The sequence below is a fragment of the Aedes albopictus genome, chromosome 3 (assembly GCF_035046485.1).
Source record: "Aedes albopictus strain Foshan chromosome 3, AalbF5, whole genome shotgun sequence".
Taxonomy (NCBI): Eukaryota; Metazoa; Arthropoda; class Insecta; order Diptera; family Culicidae; genus Aedes; species Aedes albopictus.
The window spans coordinates 272,074,609-272,096,129 of NC_085138.1; the positions used below are offsets into that span (position 1 = coordinate 272,074,609).

General features: G+C 36.0%; 3 protein-coding genes across 5 annotated transcripts in view; 1 reads left to right on the plus strand and 2 right to left on the minus strand.

Moving 5' to 3' along the window:
* Window positions 1–2,534, minus strand: part of LOC109433174 (SET and MYND domain-containing protein 4) — a 14,883-nt gene extending 12,349 nt beyond the window's left edge. The window contains exons 1-2 of one of the 2 annotated variants that reach the window (XM_062860828.1): window positions 2,356–2,534; window positions 2,112–2,230 (exon numbers count right to left, since the gene is read on the minus strand). The gene's annotated coding sequence lies outside the window, so the exon portion shown is untranslated. Of the gene's footprint in view, window positions 1–2,111; window positions 2,231–2,287; window positions 2,307–2,355 lie in introns of those variants that run through there. The other variant, XM_062860829.1, reaches the window with a different exon arrangement.
* LOC115257895 (protein OSCP1-like) lies at window positions 1,601–20,707 on the plus strand. The gene is made up of 2 exons (XM_029857877.2): window positions 1,601–2,205; window positions 19,248–20,707. Exons 1-2 carry the CDS (start codon window positions 2,097–2,099, stop codon window positions 20,186–20,188), a joined length of 1,050 nt encoding a protein of 349 aa, XP_029713737.2. The 5' UTR covers window positions 1,601–2,096; the 3' UTR covers window positions 20,189–20,707.
* Window positions 9,635–10,217, minus strand: LOC109433176 (U6 snRNA-associated Sm-like protein LSm8). 2 transcript variants are annotated; one of them, XM_062860832.1, is made up of 2 exons: window positions 10,060–10,217; window positions 9,635–9,995 (listed from the first exon to the last, which is right to left on the minus strand). In XM_062860832.1, exon 2 carries the CDS (start codon window positions 9,988–9,990, stop codon window positions 9,703–9,705), a length of 288 nt encoding a protein of 95 aa, XP_062716816.1. In that variant the 5' UTR covers window positions 9,991–9,995; window positions 10,060–10,217; the 3' UTR covers window positions 9,635–9,702. The 2 variants fall into 2 exon arrangements, with proteins under 2 accessions (XP_062716816.1, XP_019565119.3); XM_019709574.3 differs by having other exon boundaries at window positions 10,064–10,181.
* Window positions 20,708–21,521: the final 814 nt, after the last annotated feature.

Consider the following 21,521-nt stretch of genomic DNA (forward strand, 5'->3'; position numbering starts at 1 on the left):
CAAAGACATTCTACCTGCTGTAAATGATTGAAAGACGTACACAGAAAAAACTGTTGTGTAATATTACATCTGAACTGCTGCAACCCGATCAATACGTCGGTTGCATGAATATTACATAGGACGATGTACACATAAGAACAACAGATTTTACGTCAAAACGATGTAATCGTACATAGGAATCGTGATTACATCGATTATTTAGTACATCGGAATGAGTTACATCGGGCGGGTTGCATTTATTTTTTGCTGTGTAGGAAACAAGTTAAAGTTGTAAGACAAGTGATAATATCAAGGGGTTTCCAACAAGTTTTTTAGTGACAAGTAATCAATGATTACTTTCGATTTCTCTGAGTAATCATGGTAATCACAAGTAATCATGGTAATCAGAAGTAATCATAGTAATCAGAAGTAATTATTAGTAATCCTAGGTAATCAATGGTAATCAGATGTAATCAATGATAATCCATGGTAATCAAAAGTAATCAATGTAATCACAAGTAATCATGGTAATCAGAAGTAATCATTAGTAATCCGAGGAAATTGATGGTAATCAGGTGTAATCAATGATAATCCATGGTAATCAAAAGTAATCAAAGTAATCACAAGTAATCATGGTAATCAGAAGTAATCATGGTAATCAGAAGTAATCATTAGTAATCCGAGGTAATCAATGGTAATCAGATGTAATCAATGATAATCCATGGTAATCAAAAGTAATCAAGGTAATCACAAGTAATCATGGTAATCAGAGTAATCACAAGTAATCATGAGTAATCACGAGTAATCACGGGTAATCATATGGTAATCACAGGTAATCATGAGTAATCAACAGTAATCTAGGTAATCAAAAAATAATCATGGTAATCAGAGTAATCACGAGTAATCACGAGTAATCACGGGTAATCAATTGTAATCATATGGTAATCACAGGTAATCATGAGTAATCAACAGTAATCTAGGTAATCAAAAAATAATCATGGTAATCAGAGTAATCACAAGTAATCACGAGTAATCACGGGTAATCAATTGTAATCATATGGTAATCACAGGTAATCACGAGTAATCAACAGTAATCTAGGTAATCAAAAAATAATCATGGTAATCAGAGTAATCACGAGTAATCACAAGTAATCACGAATAATCACGGGTAATCAATTGTAATCATATGGTAATCACAGGTAATCACGAGTAATCAACAGTAATCTAGGTAATCAAAAAATAATCATAGTAATCATGGTAATCAGTGAGTAATCAGAGTAATTTTTTCGGTAGTGACAAGTAATCAATTTTGTTGGAAACCCCTTGGATAATATGTTAAGTTTTACTCTGTTATACAGGCCTAACGTACTCATTTGCTTAGGGTGTCCATTATGCCCCTAATCCCCCTATGATGCACTTTTCAAAAAGTTATAGCTATTTGAAATTTTTATGAGATGTGAAAATTTTGCCTGTCCCGATCATTTTGTCCTGAGATTTTGTCTATCCCCAGTATTTCCAATGTTGTTATGATCCATCCTTAGGTGACCCGCCCCCAAGCCCGCCCCACCCTACTTGAGTCAGGTATACGAGACACTGAAGACTCCTATATATACACTGAGTATACAGTTCGAAAAACGTTCAATGGATGCAAATTCCTAGTGGAATTAAAAGGAACAGTACTTAACCCGACTTTCTTTACTTACTATTTTACATGTTTTTGTAAGGGTACAAAAGTTCGTAATTGGACTGATTTGCGATTGCTTTTATTACACTGCATTTTTGAACTCGGTAAGCTGATGAACATCTATAGTAAATATCATGCTCTGAGTTGAAGAAATTCCCTCATCAATGCACTGCTGAATCCTGCTGTATCAAAAATACAATCCAGCTGATAAAAATAAACAACCAAACTGCGCCTATTCTGTATCCCTATGGCCACCGTTGCCACCAACAAACATGTCCACATCGGTTTCGAACCGATCCTGCTCTAGGACCGTGTATTTATTTGGTCATCGACATTCGTTCAGTGAGACACCTATCTGCTGGGTCATTCGTGTTCGACTTATTGATTCCCGTATACAGTTCCGCAATTGGAAGGTCAAAACCAGAACAGAACCATGACCATCACTAACCTGTTTATAATCCTGAATCTGGGCTGCGAGATGTTGTACGTAATCGATCAGCGCCTGAAAGCACAAGCGATTCCACTGGACAAATCGGCACAAGGTACGTTGGTCTCCGTATGGTTTCCCTTTATAACAAAAAAATACAAAAAAAAAAGCACAAACAAATGGGGAGTTAAAATTACAAATTTGATTGACAGGCGTTTTTTTATTGTGAAATAATCGATTAATGTTCGTAGACTCAAACTTCTACCTCCACACAAAATTCACATAAAACTCGTGCCGAGAAAGGCAGTATATATTATTTTCTGTCATGTTTTTATTTTTGGCCGGGGTCACGAAACGAAGTGATACATTTTTTGTTGTTGTGATACATCCGATATATCTGGTGCAACATAACGGTGGGACGGTGGGAGGAAAATCACGCGCGGGAAATGCTGATAGGGTAGATTATCGAAACAAAAGCTTTGAAAAATTTGGGCTAAATTGATCTTTTTTTAACCGCTCGTGATAGATTCAAGGGACTGTTATGGTCTTCTTGTTTTCTTACCCAGCATTAAATTATGCTGCTGTGTTAAAAGATAGGTTGTCAGCTTGAGCCGTACGCTTGAGCCGCAGTTATGTTGGCTACGAAAACATTGCATTGGTGGGATAGGGATGCCACTTCCTTGGATAGATTACCCATTTATGAGATTTGTGCGCTTGAAAACATGAGTAGGCGCAAAAGTCGGCCATTGTGTCAGCCATTTTAAGTATCTAACTATGTCCTTAAACGATTATAGTTAGGATATTCGTTCCCTTCTTAAGCATGTGGCTCCCATTTTCATCCTACGAAAAACAAAGGATTGAAGCACTGTTTGTTTTGTTTCTTATTTTTGTATTTTTTGTTAGAAGTGAGCACCCATGAAAACAAAAAGAACGGAATCAATCGGTGCCGTAATCGCTTGTTTTCGAATAGGATGAATATGGGAGCGTGAGATTAATGATGGCACACTAGTGTGGGACAAATCTAAAAACCTCGCTCCAGTCGACTTTTCTGATTCCATTTAGGTCCCATATGAACTGTACAAAATTTCAGCGCAATCGGTGAAACTATAATTTAGCGCAAGCGATTCAAAGTTTGCATAGGATTTACTATGGGAAAACTTACACTTTCAGATAAAAAATCCCAGAAGTCTCCCCTTGTGTCCTTAATTCAAATCAATCAACGTTTCTTGTAGGGAAATCATTTAAGAAACTTTCCTTCGAAGACCGCAAAACAATCGGATGCTTGTGGAAAAAGTTATTGATTTATTACCGATTAGTGATCCAACGCACGGCTTTTTGTTTTGTTTTATTAGCAGCACTGTAGCTGCTGCCTTGGCTGCTGCTGATCTGGGGGTGGTGATGCCTCCCGCCACCCCATGCAACAACGGCAGCAGCAGTGCTGCTGATAAAACAAAACAAAAAGCCGCTCGTTGGATCACTAATCGGTAATAAATCAAGAACTTTTTCCACAAGTATCCAATCGTTTGGCGGTCTTCGAAGGAAAGTTTCATAAATGTGTTTTCTACAAGAAACATTGATCGATTTAAATTAAGGAGATAAAGGGCGACCTCCGGGATTTTTTGTTTGAAAGTGTAACTTTTTCCATAGTAAATCCTATGCAAACTTTGAACCGCTTGCGCTAAATTATAGTTTCACCGATTGCGTTGAAATTTTGTACAGTTCATATGGGACCTAAATGGAATCAGAAAAGTCGACTGGAGCCAGATTTTATTTTTTCCATACAAGCGTGTCCCATACTATGGCACACATACCCTATTTGTGTAATTCAGTATCGTAATTTTTATTTTACTCCCTTCAGTATCAACGGCCAACTTTTCCGCATTGTTTAAAATAGTTGTATTATGCATTGCCAGAAAAAATATCTCGCAAAGTTGTGCAAAAAATGTCGCCAATAGATATGCGCGGTTGCATTTAATCGTTTGGGTGTCTGCTGTGCGGTCAATATTTAGCTAATTCCCGCATTTAGGAGACACGGACATGATAATATATTATCACAGACAAACAGACGTGTCACTTGGAAGAAAATGTGATAAAAATCATCGTCACGAAGACATAATCGCCCAATGCTAATTATGCTGTGGTACGCAAATCTACTGAGTAGATTGCGGTAGTGAGCAAACGTCAAACAGGAGCAAAAACGATGCGAGCGCCATGAGCGAGCGATTTGCGAACTACGGAATATTTGAATAATCCGTTAAAAAGTGAAACGATGGGGAGTGAGTAGAGTGAGACGTCTGTTTGTCTGTGATATTATGATGAACTGACGACGATCTATGAGCCATTTTGGACATTTTTGCGCGATAACCTACGGCAGAACACGTTTGTTTCATGAACATTACACAACTCAAATAAGTTGTATAATGAGAAAAAAAAAACATTGCATAAAGTACTCTTCGTAGTGGCAAGCCTCGTTGGATAAGCACATTACGCTGCTTATTTTCACCTCACTTGACCCAACAAACATATTCGCTGTACAAGAGTGGAACAAACCACTCTTAAGCAAACTTTAGCTTAAGAAACTGTTATTCAGCTAGTTCTGTTTCTTGGGGAGTGACATAATGAACCAGTGCGGAGAAGTACATTATTATGATACTGAAATGAGTATTTTTTTTTTCAATAAAATGTTTTTGGCAACTTTGAAAGTATCAACTTTTAGGAAATTCAGTAATTACAGTTTTTATTTTGTACAACCCGTTTCAGTATCACAATGGTCTTCCCGTACTGGTACATTGCAACTGGAATGAGTTACATGTTCAAGAGTTGCACAATGTTCCTTATGCAAATTATTCAGGTTGTATAGAACATTTTGCAGCTCAAATGAGTTACATAATGTAACTATTATTGTATAAAATTGTGTATGCAACTCGTTGCAGAACTCGACTTTTTCGACACTCCTCGCATGTGTAATGGAAATGTTCTTATAATTCAGAAGATATAATCGTATACGGTTTGTATACCAAGCTTGACAAATAGCAATAATTATTGTTTGGTAATATAATGCCTCTTGAATTTTATCAATTTCATCCGAAGACTGTATTCGCTCTATTCAGGTCAACTCAACCCTATTGAATTTTCAACAGGGTTTGGGAAAATTCAGTGTAAATACGAATAATTCTATAATTATTATAGAAAAAGCGTAATCATAACCAGCCATTTTTTTGAAACACATCGTTTTATTTCAAAACAGTTCATTGATCTTACAAACTATACCGGTAATAAATTAGTGAACCACTGGCTCGAGTGGCATTCCTCGTATCGTAGAAAAGTCCAGTTTCAGTATCACAATGGTCTAGTTTCCCGTACTGGTACATTGTGCAACTGGAATGAGTTACATGTTCAAGAGTTGCACAATGTTCCTTATGCAAATTACACAAGTTTACAAAATAAAACGAAAGTCGTGAACTTCTGTCAACGACCAAAATTTTTAAAGCACAATTTAGTGCTGATTTCGAAACCGACCTTCAAAAAATTTTAAGTAAAACAGTTTTAAAGTTTTAGCTCAATATCGAGTTTTACACCTTTTCAAAATATCTAATTTACTAAAATTCAAATATATTGCGTTCTGTTCAACCAATTTTAAATCTTTTTTCATCCATTGAAAGCTGAATACAATGATTGTGCTACTTTTCCCCGAATGTCGTTTCCCCGAATGTCGTTTCCCCGAATGTCGTTTCCCCGAACGCCGTTTCCCCGAATGTCCCTTTTCCCCGAATGCCGTTTCCCCGAATTCCCGTTTCCCCGAAACGCGAAAGAAGTAGTTTTAATTCTCTAGTTTTTATATATTCTTTAAAAATATGTATGTATGTAGGGTATCGCGCCACTTGGGCGGTGGCTTCTATATTCGTCTGTTTTCCACTATAACACAATCAATTTTGAACCAATTGACTTGAAATGTTGTACACGGGTAGATACTATACCTATCTCACCACATTCCAAAAGTTGTGTCAATTGGTTCAAATTTGACTGAGTTAGAGTGGAAAACAGACGAATATAGAAGCCACCGCTCAAGTGGCGCGATTCCCTATGTACATGATTTAACTGAGATTTAACTATAGTTAACTATTTATAAATACAACAACTTCAACGGAAACTTTGTCAGTACTAGTTATTTCAAAAACTATATTCATTGCCATGTTAACAAAAACTTGTTAGCATTTACACTTGGAAGAACCGCCTTCTTTGAAAGAAGGGCAAATTTCTAGGAAAACTATATAAGCTGCCATGTTAACAAAAACTTGTTAGCACTAAAACCTGAAAGAACCGCCTTCTATGAAAGAAGGGAAAATTTCTAGGGAAACTATATTAGTTGTGATGTTAACAAAAACTTTTTAGCATTAAAACTTGAAAGAACTGCATTTTTAAAAGAAGGGAAAATTTCTAGTGAAACTATATTAACTACGATGTTATTTAATTAAAACTTGAAAGAATCGCCTTCTTTGAAAGAAGGGAAAATTTCTAGTGATGCTATATTAGCTGCGACATCTTTGTAGAAAGGAAGTTTCCTATGATTAAGTGTTAGCCGACAATACTTTAGAAATAAAACTAATAAAAGCGGCCTAGCCAGTAGCAATTTAGCATCTAATCATTTTTTGACAGTACATCAATTTTTTTTTCGGGGAAACGTACTTATTCGGGCAAACGGCATTCGGGGAAAAAGGTTATTCAGGGAAACGGCATTCGGGGAAACGGCGTTCGGGGAAACGACATTCGGGGAACCGACATTCGGGGAAAAGTAGCACAACCGAATACAATACCATTCGATAATCTGAATAGGGGTAGGCGGGGCAATATGGACACCCTAAGGTTTTTGCCAATTTTACCTGGCAAGATGTCAAAAAAGTTTAGTTTTTTGATACATGTATCCTTTTAAAGTCTATTTAGCATCTATTGCATAAGAATGCTCACGAAGAAAAATGATTTATCCACTTTAAAAAATGTTATGAAAAATGTTAGTTTTTCATGACCGTCTTCAAGCATACGGGGCAGAATGGACACCCCCATGGGGCATTATGGACACCATGAGACTTTTACGAATTCCGTACATTATTTACACCTATAAAGTAATTTCATTACGAAACAACTATTATGGATGAATAATACACCGAAGTAGTTCATTTTTGTTCAGTTAATTTAATTTCAGGCTGTTTTGGATAAAGCTTCGTTTTTGTCGGCATGTACAGCTGTGCCTAGAACAACTATTTTCCACTGCTGTCATTTTGACCAATTTGTTTCACCCTATGTCTACTATAGTGAACTTTTAACCGAAAATATACTGAAATCGAAGAATTTGGTTGGTTTGTGATTTAGGTTATATTTTTCCCTTGCCGCTTCTTTCAAAAAGGTGAGTGTCCATTTTGCCCCGGCATCAGAAGATATTTCCAAACTTGATTTTTGATATAATAAAGAAGAAAATATAAACATGTTAAGCATGTACATACAGCAAAACTACTTGCATGTGTTCTAGAAATATCAGGTTTTAATCGGCCTGCAATAAATTAATCACTAAACCTTATTTTAGATGGTGTGAAAATTATAATTTCCATGCACAAAAAACGGAGGACGCAACTTTTTCGTGTAAAATCAAGTATAATTTTAATTTCGAATGTTTCTTTCCTGAAACTACGTTTTAGACAAATGGACTATATTCTCTATTCATTATAAGTTCAAAAAAGTTCGCATATTTCAAAATATTGAGGGTGTCCATTCTGCCCCGGGTGTCCATAATGCCCCGCCTACCCCTACAGATTTTGCGTCAGATTGATGAAATTCAAGATATTGGCGAGCTTTAGGGACAATCTTCTTAAATTTCAGCAAAATTCCCAAAAAAAATTGAAGAATTTTTTTTTTTAATAAGATAAAAACAACTTAAAAATTCTTTCTCAACGTTTAGTTGACATCATATGTAGGCGAGTTACAGTAAAAATTTCAGCTCAATCGAAGCATTGATTACGGAGAATGAGATGTTTGAAGTGAGCGACTTTGCTTAACCCTCTAATACCCAACCCCGCCTTTAGACGGGGTATAGTTCGAGCATTTTTGTAATTTTTGTTTCTTGGGACAATCAAAATTTTTATATTTTTGGGTGATATTTAGGATTGTTTTGTATATCTTAAAATAGTTTTTGGTGTCTTCTAAAGCGTATTTACATTTTTCAAAAATCATTGAAAATTTGATGTTTTAGTCACCTTTAAGAAATCATTGATTATTTTGTATTGAATCGCTAAAGTTAACATATTTTAGATTTTTACCAAATCATTCTATCATAGTAGAATAATTTAAGGGAGTCGAATACACTCTATAATTACTTTCCTTAAAATTACACGAAAAATGAAATTTTCATTGAAAAAAATTTAAAATGAAAATATTTCAACAATAATCCTAAAATCTCAAAATGTTTTCGACTCAAAAAATCCGTATCCCAAAGACGCTTCTAGGAAAAATATAAAAGTGTGTAGATGTTCAAAAATAAAAATTAGAAAAATCAAAAACCGAAGACGACGAAAAATGATATTTAGATCAAAATCAAAAATTTGGGTATTAGAGGGTTAAAAATAGAACAAAAATCGATTTCAAATCATCAACCTTGTATGAAAAGGCGAAAAAGTTTCCGCACTACTGTATTTTTTTTCATTCGCGTTTTCGAACTCAGGGCATGATTCTACACCAAAAATGATCATCAGCTTACCGAGTTCAAAAATGCTGTAAACTAGTGTTATTTAGGTTGAATAGAACATTTTGCAGCTCAAATGATTTACATAATGTAACTATAATTGTATGAAATTGTGTATGCAACTCGTTGCAGAACTCGACTTTCTAGAATCTAGAAACTCCTTGTATTATTCAACTCGGTCAGCCTCTCTTCTCTATGGATAAATGTAACACTGAAGCTAAAAATCATGCTCGTCAGAAAATCATCGTTTTGCAACTCGCTGAATAAATGCTTCAATTGGGGTTTTAAATTAAGAAAAATGTATAGATTTTTTGATTCTATACGAAAGAGCACCTTTTTCTGAGCCACTATGATTTTTTTCAGATTTTTAGAACTTTATTTTGGTACTCAAAATCAATTTCAAAGAGATTTTTTGAAATCACCTTTTGACAGCTGGGTAACTGTTTGACAGCTCCACCCAGTACAAAATGCGACGAGGGGTGATTCGACAAATCGCTCCCATACAAACTTCAAATTGATTTTTAAATAGGTTCCCGGGCACCAAAATTCATGAAAATTTGGATTTCGGCGCAGTTTTGCATGCAGATTCAGAATATGGAATTATCTCAACATGGCTAAAGAAGCCAATTTTGCGAAAAACGGCCTTGGAATGCCATTGTTTGGTAATATAATGCCTCTTGAATTTTATCAATTTCATCCGAAGACTGTATTGGCTCTATTCAGGTCAACTCAACCCTATTGAATTTTGAACCGGTTTTAGGAAAATTCAGTGTAGGTAAATACGAATTATACAAAAAGCATAACCATAACCAGCTATTTTTTGAAACACATCATTTTATTTCAAAACAATTCATTGATCTTACAAATTATACCGTTATTAAATTAGTGAACCACTGGCTCGAGTGGCATTCCTCGTATCGTAGAAAAGTCCAGTTTGCTGTCTATGCTCTCGTCAAGCTGGCCAATGACTGCCACATTGTCCCCGCGGATTATGTGCAGGCCTAGAACAACTTGCTCTATGCCGGTGTTCATAGAGTACACCCGTTCATGTGATTCGTCCAGAATTATGTTGATGGTTTGGTCAAATCCTTTGAGCGTGCCGACGAAATTCCGCCCGTCGGCTGTTATGATCGATACGGTGGTGTTCACATACGACTCCAAACCGGACATATTTTCTGAACAGGAAAAGTTGAAATATTGTTTTAAATTCGTATTACATACTGTATTACTTTTAATTACCTGCCTATTTAATTTCAGAATAAATTCAATATTACTACGGCAGCAAACTCACAAAATAAAGCGCCCGGAAAAATTTCTGGACATCAAAACAAATGCTAAACGTTTTACAATTGTCAAAACTACAAGAATACTTTTGTGATGGCACAGCACTATTCCGGAGTATACACTCATAAATATATGAAGTCATTTATGAATATTTCTATAGAACATATCAAGCATAATTTTTCAAATCGACGTATCTAACTTTTTCACTGATCTGAGTAAATTCATGGTCAATGTTGACGACAATTTCACTAAAATAGTTTTTTATAAAAAGACTTTTCATAAGTTTTTTTGTGCTTAACATCACCAGGGATATTGCACGCACTAGGTAACAAACAAAACCTACTCATTCCATGTCATTTTCACAATGAATTTTGGCAAAAATACACATACACCGGGTTGGTTAGAGATACGTCATGCCAGATACGTCGCTTTTGTATGGTGCCAGTTTGGTGTATCTGTTACTTTTGATTTTGGCTAGATACGTCGTTTGGTTTTCTCATATATCAAAACGGTGTATCTATCAGTAAAGCTAAGTTTCCTGCTGCCAAGTAGAACGCTCAAGTAAAATTCCTCCTTTTTCCGTAAGTAATTTTGACATTTGTTTAACCGACAGCATTTTTACGAAACGATGCTGTAAGAAGTATGTGAAGAAAAGGACACTGCATACGGCGGTTGCTAGATAAATTGTTCGTTGTTCGTGCGACGTTTCGTGGCCTTGTTGTTTACGATTTGGACTTAGAGAAATTTTGTTCGTTTCCTCAGGAAGTGTGATTGAAATTTAAATTTAATTTTTGCGCGCGTATGGGTAAAATCCAGTTAGTGAGATTTCAACGCCACGGTGTCAAAATCTCGATTATTATCGAACTTTCATGTACCTCGGATTTTTCTTCGGAAATTGTTAGTATTTGGGCTATATATTCATAATCGGAAGACGAGAAAATATTTTATCGGTGAATATTTACCCATACATTTTGTATGGGACGTTTTTTTTTATTAAAATCAGTATTTAATTAATTTTAGTATGGAAAATAGATAAATCAAAATTTTCCCCGATGGAATATTTTAAAACTTTCCAATTATAAAGTATAGCCAAAATGCTGACTTTCTGTGTAGAAAGATCCGAGGTACATGGATATTCGATAATAATCGAAATTTTGACACCGTGCAACGGATTTCCAAGGGAAATGCTAATGAGAGACGCTGGGATTCTGAGGGAACTTTTAATGGGTGTGTGAAGAATTAGCCTAAGTTAAAATTCACAAATAAAAAGAAATTAAAAAAAAAAACTTTTAATGGTATTACAGCGAGAACTATGGTTGGATACTAATTATAAATTCTGCAATATTGGAGTTCGGATTACGGTGGGAGGAATTCGGCTGGGACTCTGACGGTTACCTTGTGGAGTTTTAGATGAAATACGAGGTAGGACAAAGCTTCACGGGGAATTTAATGAAGATACACGAAAGATTCTATGTGATGAATCTTTTGGCATTCCGTACGAAGGTTTTTCTGGGGTTTCACAGAAAGTCCTCTTGAAATTCTTCCAGATGTTCCACCGAAAAATCCACCAGAAGTTCGCAGGGGATTCTTATAAAATGTCTCTGGGATTTTCATTAGAAGTTCTACAAAAAATCCCTCCGTGAGTTCCTTCTAATTCAGGATTTATTTATTTTGTTTTTTTTATTTTTTATTTTGAGATCTTCTAGGAGTTCCTTCAGGGTTTTCTCCAGAGATGTTTTGTAAGATTCTACCAGGAGTTTTTTCGAACTATTCTACAATAATTTCATCCGGGATTTCTTAAGTATTTTTTTATCCGGGGTTGACTCAGATATTTATTCGGAGATTGCCGCAGGAATTCCTTCCGGGATCATTTCAGGAGTTCCTTCTAGGATTTCTATAGGAATTCATTCTTAGATTCGTCCTGGAGTTCTTTCAGTGATTCTTCCAGGATTTCTTTCTAAGATACAACTTTTTGAGATTCATCTAGGTTTTCTCTGGACGTTTCTCAGGTGAATCCTCAAAGAATTCCTTTTGTAATTCCTCTAGCTTCTTCCAGGATTCCTCCGGGAACTCCTTCTAGGTTTCCTCTAGGAGTAAATTTATGGGTTCCTCTCATAGTTTCTTCTGGTATTTCTCCAGGATTTTCTTCTAAGATTACACCAGGGGTGGCATCAGGGACCTCTCCAGAAATTTTACCCGGGGTATCTTCCGGGAATTTTTCAAAAGTTCTTTCCGGAATTTCTTCAGAACTTCCAGACTCCTGGAAAATAAGTCAAGGTTCTTCCAGGAGTTCCTTCTAAGATTTGTCCAATAATTTATCCAGGATATCCTTCCGAGATTCCTCCAAGAACTTCTACTGGGATTCCTTGCAGATTACATATTCTGGAATTCATTCTGGAAGTTTCTTAAATTTTGCTCATGAAAATACTCCAGCTCTTGAGTTCCTTATAAAATTCCTCCAACAGCTTCTTAAGGAATATCTCCAGCAGTTTTGCAGGAAATATCTACACGAGCGATTTCAGAGATTCTTTCAATAGTTTCTACCCAGATAAAAATAATTTCATAGGAATCTTCTGGAGGAATCTCGGAAGGAATTTCTAGAGAATTCCATGAAGGAATCCCGCATGGAGTTACAGGAGTAATCCTGGAGAGAACTCCTGGAAGTTCTGAACAAATCCTAAACAAATTGCTGGAATAATATCTGAGGGAACTCCCTTAGGTATCCCAGAAAGAACTCCTGGAGCAATCCTGAATTAATTTCGAGAGAGATCTAGGATGGAATTTTTGGAGGAATCCCAAGCAGAAATTCTGAGGGAATCCCAGAGCAATTCTCGTAGGGATCTCGGAACGAATTCCTGGAATTCAGAAAGATTTCATAATAAAATGGTAAATGACTAATTTTTTACCAGGAATAGTGTATTACGTAAAGCTAATACTATACAAATTTCATCAAAATCGGTTGAATATTGGTAGAGATATCGTTGAAATAAGAATTTTGCCATTTCAGAAGTTTGAGCAAACGAACGTTTTAAAAAATATCACTTCTTCACCGTTATAGCTCTAGATTCAAAAATACTGAACCGATTTCAATCAAAACTGTTCTGTATGTAAAGTATACATGTAGAAATATGTATTGCGTAAAAATTTCATTCAATTTGATCTAGCCGTAATAAAGTTATAGCCGTATATGTGGGACAAAGTCACAATAAGCAAAAATGTTTTTTTTTGTATCGTGACATTCACACAGTTATAACTTGAAAAGTTTTCAAGCAATTTGGCTAAGAACATTTCTTATAATGGTTTTACAGTTTCAAATGCTAATAAAAATCGGAACAGTCATGACAGTTGTACAAACAAAATAGTACACACGGAATAAAATGGTTAAAATATACCTAAAATATGCCTTGAAGCGATTTGAGTTTTGAATACTAGAAAAACGTATTGAACCGATTTTAAGATTTTTTTACAAGTTTATTGATACTCTGTTAAGAACTTCGAGTGAAATTTTCAGACGTCTTGACGAGTTACATCAAAATTATAGCCTTTACAATTTTTAAAACGGATGAAAAAATTTGCTAAAATCTTATTTTATGATATTAACAATATCTGCGCCAATACCAAACTGAATTTGTTGTCATTGTTACGGTATTAGCTACACATTATATATTATTCCTGATCAAAAAAATATTTGATTTTGTGAACGCAATCAAAAGCTATACATTATTTTCTGTGTCCAAATTTCATCGAATACAGTCTTTACTTCTCATGGTTCTAGTGCACCATAGAACATTTTATTCAACAAACGAAATGAAATGATTATGATGCAACAGTTTTTAGAATCATTGTCTCCTCATCAGCTAAACACAAATGCTATTAACTTTTTTCAATAGTCGAACTATTTATAAACAATTCAGTTTTAGGGTGTCTTTATAAATTTTAAACTACGTAACGGCAAATTATTCAACCTCAAGAAATTCAATCTGTTCAGATGCAGCCATGCTGAGGGACGACGGAGCACACATTATAGAGCGACACGGCTAAATACTAATGCACATTGCGAACGCGCAGGCGCGAAAGAAGAAACACAAAGAAAGAGAAATGTTCCTTTTACTCACGGAATAATACATCGACATATTATTCCGTACGGAAAATCAACAACATGACTGACAGCATCGCATGACAGTGCCATCTGTTGGCAAATCTTTCTGGCTGTGAATTACTTATCAACTGCGAACGCTTAAGTAATTTTGATTGCAAAAATTTTACGTGACCATTACTTGTCCTATCCTTTACCACAGTACTTACCAGGTGGAAACTAGCCATAAAGTTGTAAACATCAAAATAGTTAGATACGTCGTTTCGAAAAATATGCTTAGTTAAATAAATTAAGCAATAAAACATCAAACAGTGATGTGGATTCTTCAATTTGCTTTATGAATCATGCATGCAGTAGTAATCCCGGATTTGTTTACATTCTCGAGTTACGTCGGATTGAAAAGTTATGCTTGATATATGTAAAATTGAAAATCTGAGTTACACTCGGAGTTACATTTATTATTGTTGGTTGCTTTCAAATCTCGTTTCAAATATGGATTTTTGATGCAATTCGCCTATCACACTATTTTTGTACTCGGGCATGGTTGCCGACATTAATTTCATAAACTCCACATTTCACAAACTTTTTCCACTGATATAAACGCACAAACCTGCACAACTGGTCAATCGGTAACGACTTTGGTGAGAAACAAAGAGAGAGAATCAAAACAAAACCGAGGAAGAATCAGGCGAATCACACACCACGTGCTAATCTGTGACATTTCTCGACGTCAAAATGCTGTCAGACAGGCCGGTTGCACTTATCGTCACACTTCTCAACCGTCACACTTTCATACTGTGCAGTTCGATTTGGTGTGAACCTCGGTGTTAACAGTGCAATAAATCAGTAAAATTTATTGCGCATTTCCCACCCCACTGGACACTATAGACACAGACAAACAGACGTAACACCTCTAACGATTTTCATAGAAACTCAGACAAACAGACGATTTTCATAGAAATCCATCGCCCAGTTCACACTATAGTATACCATCACCTGGTGGTAACCCAAGAAACAATTTTTGCTTTAAGAAATGTTTCTCAAAGCAACGTTATTCAGCTGCAAGTCGTATTGTGTTTGAATAGCTTTGAAATAAAACTGTTCTTCAACTCTTGTTCGCCTAAAAATGAGAATCTATTCAACATCAACCGTTATACACTAAGAAAAATCCGCATCTAGTTTTCATGTGCCCACACATAGAATTTTGCCATCAAGCTTTGCACTCGAAAAATAAATGCATCGCACATAAATTCAAATTACACATTTAGAATATAAATGCCGCTGCACATATTTTCCATCTGACTATTAGATTTTATGTGCAACCTTGCGTGGAGAACGTTTATGTGCGCGCATATAGATTGTAATAATGGAGTGAGATGGATTTTTGCCAATAAATATGTGCGGATTTTTTTAAGTGTATAATCACGATGAAAAGAATGTTTATCCAATGACTGTACATCGGTTGTTAATCACTTGTTCAACGTTAGAACCATCAGCTATTTATACAACCATCATAAACTTTTCTGCAACGTTTAATAAACAATGTTATATGACGCTATTTGTTTCATCGTTTGAGAATAGTTTTAGAAACCATTATATATGGTTCAAGAGTGCATATTTACTCATTTTTTGGCGTTTTTATTAACCGTAGTTGAAAATATTATGCCTCTCAAGAAAAATCAGAATATGGCGATTATCTGCCTCTGGCTTCTGATATAAGCGCGACAGTCACTAGTCATAACAGCGTCACCAGATTTAAAAGTATATAAATCCAATGAGAGTATATTACAGGTGGGGAAGAAGAAGAGAAGGCTATGTATTAGTAAGCAAAGAAAAATGTAAACACAAATAGTGACGTCACTATATGACACGCGTTCTTATGGGAGCTGGCTTTGTTTGTAGTAGTGACATGTTTTGCACCAGACACGGATCTCACGCACACGAAGTAGCTTCTTCCCCACCTCTATTAGACTCTCATTGATATAAATCCATTATATGGGTTTTGACAGCAAGAACACTCATTCCACTGAGCCACTCTTACCGTTCGTCACAAATACATTCAAAAACATCTGTCACTTCGCGAAACCCACGTGCTTTTGTTGTTGGCGGGAACACTTTTTCTTTTGTTTTGCCTTGCGACTGTCATGCGGCGGTATGCTTTGCGAGCGTACGACCGCCGCAGGACTCTAATAAAAGATAAGCGCGACAATATATAATTTTTATTTTTTTAGCCTTTTGTCTCGCTTCTAACTTATAACACATACTTTGAGTGATTTTTTTTCGACGTGTATGTCAGATAGGAACATTTTTGAAATCCCAGTGCGAAAAATGTCGAGCTCAGTCACACAAGGTTGACCTCAAATGTCAAAGTAGAACTATTTACCATTTTACTTATTTCGAATTTTCTCATTATTCCTTTGTTTTTCAAGTTCGAGTAAAGTACAATTCCGATTAGAATAACATGCTTGATCGTATTATTCAATATAAGCGAGATTTCGTCTTTAATTTTAGGACCCTATTGCTACGAAAACGTTTCTTAAATGTTTCTTAAATATCATTGTAACAATAAAATTGCAAAAATGATTTAACTTTCTACATTTCTGCATTTGTATTTAATCTGGAATATCTCTCTCTTCTGATCATATAGCCACAACTTCTCCATTTTATGACATTTTTATGAAACAAATCACATCAATTGAAAGACTCGAACTCTGGACCTTTGGATTCACACTCGTCTGCATCTGCTCTGCTTCAATCCGAATTACATGAATCGGCAGATTTAAAGCAGTATATAAATATTCAATCCCTGAGTCAAATACATTATCGTACATATGCTGCTTAAACATTGCTTAAATATGTTATTCAACAAATTGTCTTCATAAACATTGAAGCTGATCAATGTTTGAATAATTGTAACCGCAAAATTTAATCATAAGGCATGCATGTTGATTGTTTTGCTAGTTCGTCAGTATTCACGGTGTTGTGTTGTAAGATTGATGACACTTCGAACTTTTCTTTTATTTAAACGCCCAAACAAGTGAACTTATCTGTATTATTTTCACCGCTCCTGTTTTGTGTCGAGAGGAAAATGGGTAACGATTGTGTATATCTCCAAGCAGCTGAAAATATGAACATAAGGAAGCTGAGCCCGGTTTGACCGGTGCCACCATAGTGGATTATTGACCTCGTCAATGACAAATAGAGGAGCCGTCCAGGATCCACTTCAGTTGCATTTTCTGGTGTTTTTGTTGCTGATGCTGCTGCCGTTGGAGCGTGTACTGTAAAAGGTGAGTCAGAATGTTTTTAAAAGTGTGATATTTTGAGCTGCTGCAAGATGTTTGTTTGGTCTTCAAGCTTGTAGCCGTGGATGCTTTTCTTAGACCCCTAATCAGCAATCGTGTTTACAAACAGGAGCAGGGCGAACAGCGATTATTGAGTGATACAGTACCACTTCTAATCAACATTGCTTGAATAAAAGCATAACATTTGTATTAAAGAAACCTGATTACATTTAGTTGTTGAACTATATCAGTGTAGTTGAATAAAATGATCAAGCAATAGTTATTAAACTTGAGATAAACTACTTGTTCCATTGTAGATCATATGTGGAATAACGGCATCCAATACGTCGGAAGCAGCTTGTATTCTATCATTATTTGAGCACTATAAGACAGATGATGTAAATACTTAAGCCACTGTCTTTAAACTTCTGTACGATTAGTTATTCAATGAGCAGAAATATATTTAACAAACGTGCAGTTTCCACTGCATGAAACATTTATTCGCCATTTTGTTCAAAACAAACTCTTGTTCAACTGTCGGCGCCTTTGTGGAACATTTAATCAACTGGCATGCTTATTAATGATTTTGAATTGTTACTTGGGAAAGTTGCACGAATCACTGTGTTGTGCAATATCGTCAACAGAAGGCACTAGTGTGAAACATCAAACGCATAGAAAAACGATGCGCACCTCTGGTTGTGAAAGCCACAACTTTGAACGTCTGTATTTCGTTTTGTCTTTATTTTATTGGCTATACTAATGACAAGATGTATTGCATCTTGCATTGCTTCTTAGACGCTCATGCAAATGTTCGATCGTTCAAACTATTTGTTCACACGTGAAATAACAAAGGAAGCAGCAAGTAAACAAACCGATTATCCCGATTATCCCATGCACCGCCCGAGGCACCACCCCAAAATGTGTAACTGTGACTTAAAATTTTAGCAGCGGAACGAACCAATGTATGCTAAAACTGGTGAGAACATATTGTGGTGAGACAATTTTTTTTTGCAGGGGGTCGAATAATTGCAAAAGATGCAATATGTCATAAAACACTCACATACTTGCACAGATGTTCTGTATATACGAGCTGCGATATGATGGCGGTCAGACGTCAAACTTGTTTTGATATCGATTTGGACGCTCGCAGTACTTTTTAGTTGGGTTTTCCACTAATCAGCGAACATCCAACTATCGAGATACAGTAGACGTTCGGTCGGTGCAAACGGTTTAACTGCAATGCTTTCTAACTGCAAGTCCGGTAAGTGCAACAAATTTGCAGTTATCGCACCGCTATCCGTCAAAACGGTACGCCATGTTAGCCCAAATGAACAGTTGAATGAATTTTGCGTTCATTTAACGTCATTTGATGGGTTGTTGACGCCTGTATGACGTTGCAGTTATTGAAGTTCGTTCGGGGGCCGGATCACAACGTCCGAGGCCATACGGTCCCGGACATTAGGTCGCGTTTTTTTGCGAAATAGCGTCCAAAAGTTTGGATGCGTCATAATATCTTATGTGCCTTCTTTCCTTGGACTTCGTGGCGTATCTGCAAGTTCGGACGTTATGCCCCGAAAAAATGCGCCATAAAATCCTGGGACTTTATGGCCTCGGACGTTATGATACTGCGCCGTTCGTTCGCTAAGTGAAACGTAAACATGTTGCAGTTATCGAACGTCTACTGTAATCCAATCTAATGAGCCCCCAACTAATGAAACGGCATTGTACTATAGTTAGTTAACATAAAATACGTTTCTTTCTTACAGTTTTACGAGAAATCACCGAAGTACTACTGGATCCAAAATTTCTCCACTATATTTCTACGGCTTACCAACACAATTTGCTTACGGTGCAACAAACACGGATTCTCCTTACTGACATAGCATGCTGTTCACTGATGCGCCTCGATGTGAATTCCATGGATAAATTGTGGGATCTAATGATCATGATCTTCAAATGGCAAATGTATTTAACGAACAAAAGTTCCCAAGCTTTGATGGATCTCACATTTCGTCATCTGGATGGAATTGGCAGGCTCATTCCTGAGATGAAAAAACAGATATTGATTGATAACGTTAAAAAGTCTCTTATTGAAATGTGGGAACCACTTTGTGAGGATGACCAGACAATTGTTCATCGTCGTGTGTATAAATGGTTGAAACCATATACAACCAAAATATCTATACTAATTCGAATGGGCTTACAAAAGTCTGACGGTGAATTTGAATCATCATTTCAAAATAATGTATTCTATAATTATTACATTCATAATATTGGTGAAAATATATACTCAAAAACAGCAAACCTGCAGGCATTGAAGGAACAAATAGACCAATCAGAAAATGATTCTATATCAGCAAGTTTGGCCGTAAAAAGTCATGAAATAGACACACTCGTACAACAGTTAAATGTTCAACATACTTGTGAAGAATTTGGTAATCCGGAATCGAGTACATCGAAAGCCACATCATCTGAGGCCATTCATGATAGTTTGAATAAAATAGTTATTAATCAAAGTATAGAATTGGATGCCAAAAATGATAGTGTAACTGATCAATCTAAAACAAAAGAGTCAAGTGAAGAAACTAATTTAGTAAAATTTTTGAAAAAGATTAAAATAGACGAAGATGATTTTGTTGTTAAACAAGTGATTGAAGTTAATCCAAATGAACAATTGCTTCAAATGTTCGACCAAAAAGAAGATTAAGGATGCATTGCAGTTTTTGTGTTTCTAGTGATTATACGTCGTATCTAAAATAATTCAACTTTGATTAAGAGTTTAAAATCTACCAACAGCTGGATCGACAACAACTATTAGTAATATTTTTAAGACGTAAGAAAAAGGCTTAATTCAATATTTAATTCCCATTTAAATACTGTACATGTCCAATAGTTTATAGAATTAAGATACTTTATTTAAAATCCTTGATACCGTGCCATTGTGCTGCAGCAATAGGTTTTAATGAGAGGCAAGCACAGGCTTTTCTAAAAAAAATAATATTGAAAAATTCGATATAATCTATTGAAAAGTAGCTAATATTGTGCGAATTTTCTAGGTTCGATCATATCTTGATTATTAGGAATTTTAGCATGTAAAAACTTGTAACAGCACCCTCGGGTTAAGATAGCCATATGATGTTCTCGAGGTGGAACATCCAGAAAATCTCTTTGCAATTTTGAATACGAACTTTAGAGACACAAATTTGTCGAACGAAGCACCAAACAACGTTGAATTAGCTTTCCCAATCCGAAATATCCCATAAAAGACGAAAGGATTCATTCAAATATTCTTCTTCTTCTTCTTCTTCTTGGCATAACGTCCTCACTGGGACAAAGCCTGCTTCTCAGCTTAGTGTTCTATGAGCACTTCCACAGTTATTAACTGAGAGCTTCCTCTGCCAATGACCATTTTGCATGTGTATATCGTGTGGCAGGCACGAAGATACTCTATGCCCAAGGTAGTCAAGGAAATTTCCTTTACGAAAAGATCCTGGACCGACCGGGAATCGAACCCGTCACCCTCAGCATGGTCATGCTGAATACCCGTGCGTTTACCGCCTCGGCTATATGGGCCCCCAAATATTATATGTAATATATTGTTCGTACAGTTGAAAATCGGAATTTTTGAAACGCGAAAATATTTTTTTCTCCTAAACCGTGCGTCGCACGTACGTTATGCAAAGTGCGCTGGATAGAGGACCAGGTCCGCTATCCAGCGCACTATGTCCGACGTTAGGTTTCACGTATGGATTTGGAGAAAAGTCGATTGTCGTGTGTGGGGAAACTACGAATACGTAAGGCAAAATATAACAATTTTAGACCCCCTCCCTCTCCCACGTAACAATTTTTGTATGGAAGATTTTGAAACTTTGTATGAAGCATAACACAACGCTATAGCGCCCCCTCCCTCTTCCCATTGCGTTACGTAATATTATGCCTCTCAAGAAAAATCAGAATATGGCGATTATCTGCCTCTGGCTTCCGATATTAGCGCGACAGTCACTAATCATAACAGCGTCATTAGATTTAAAAGTATATAA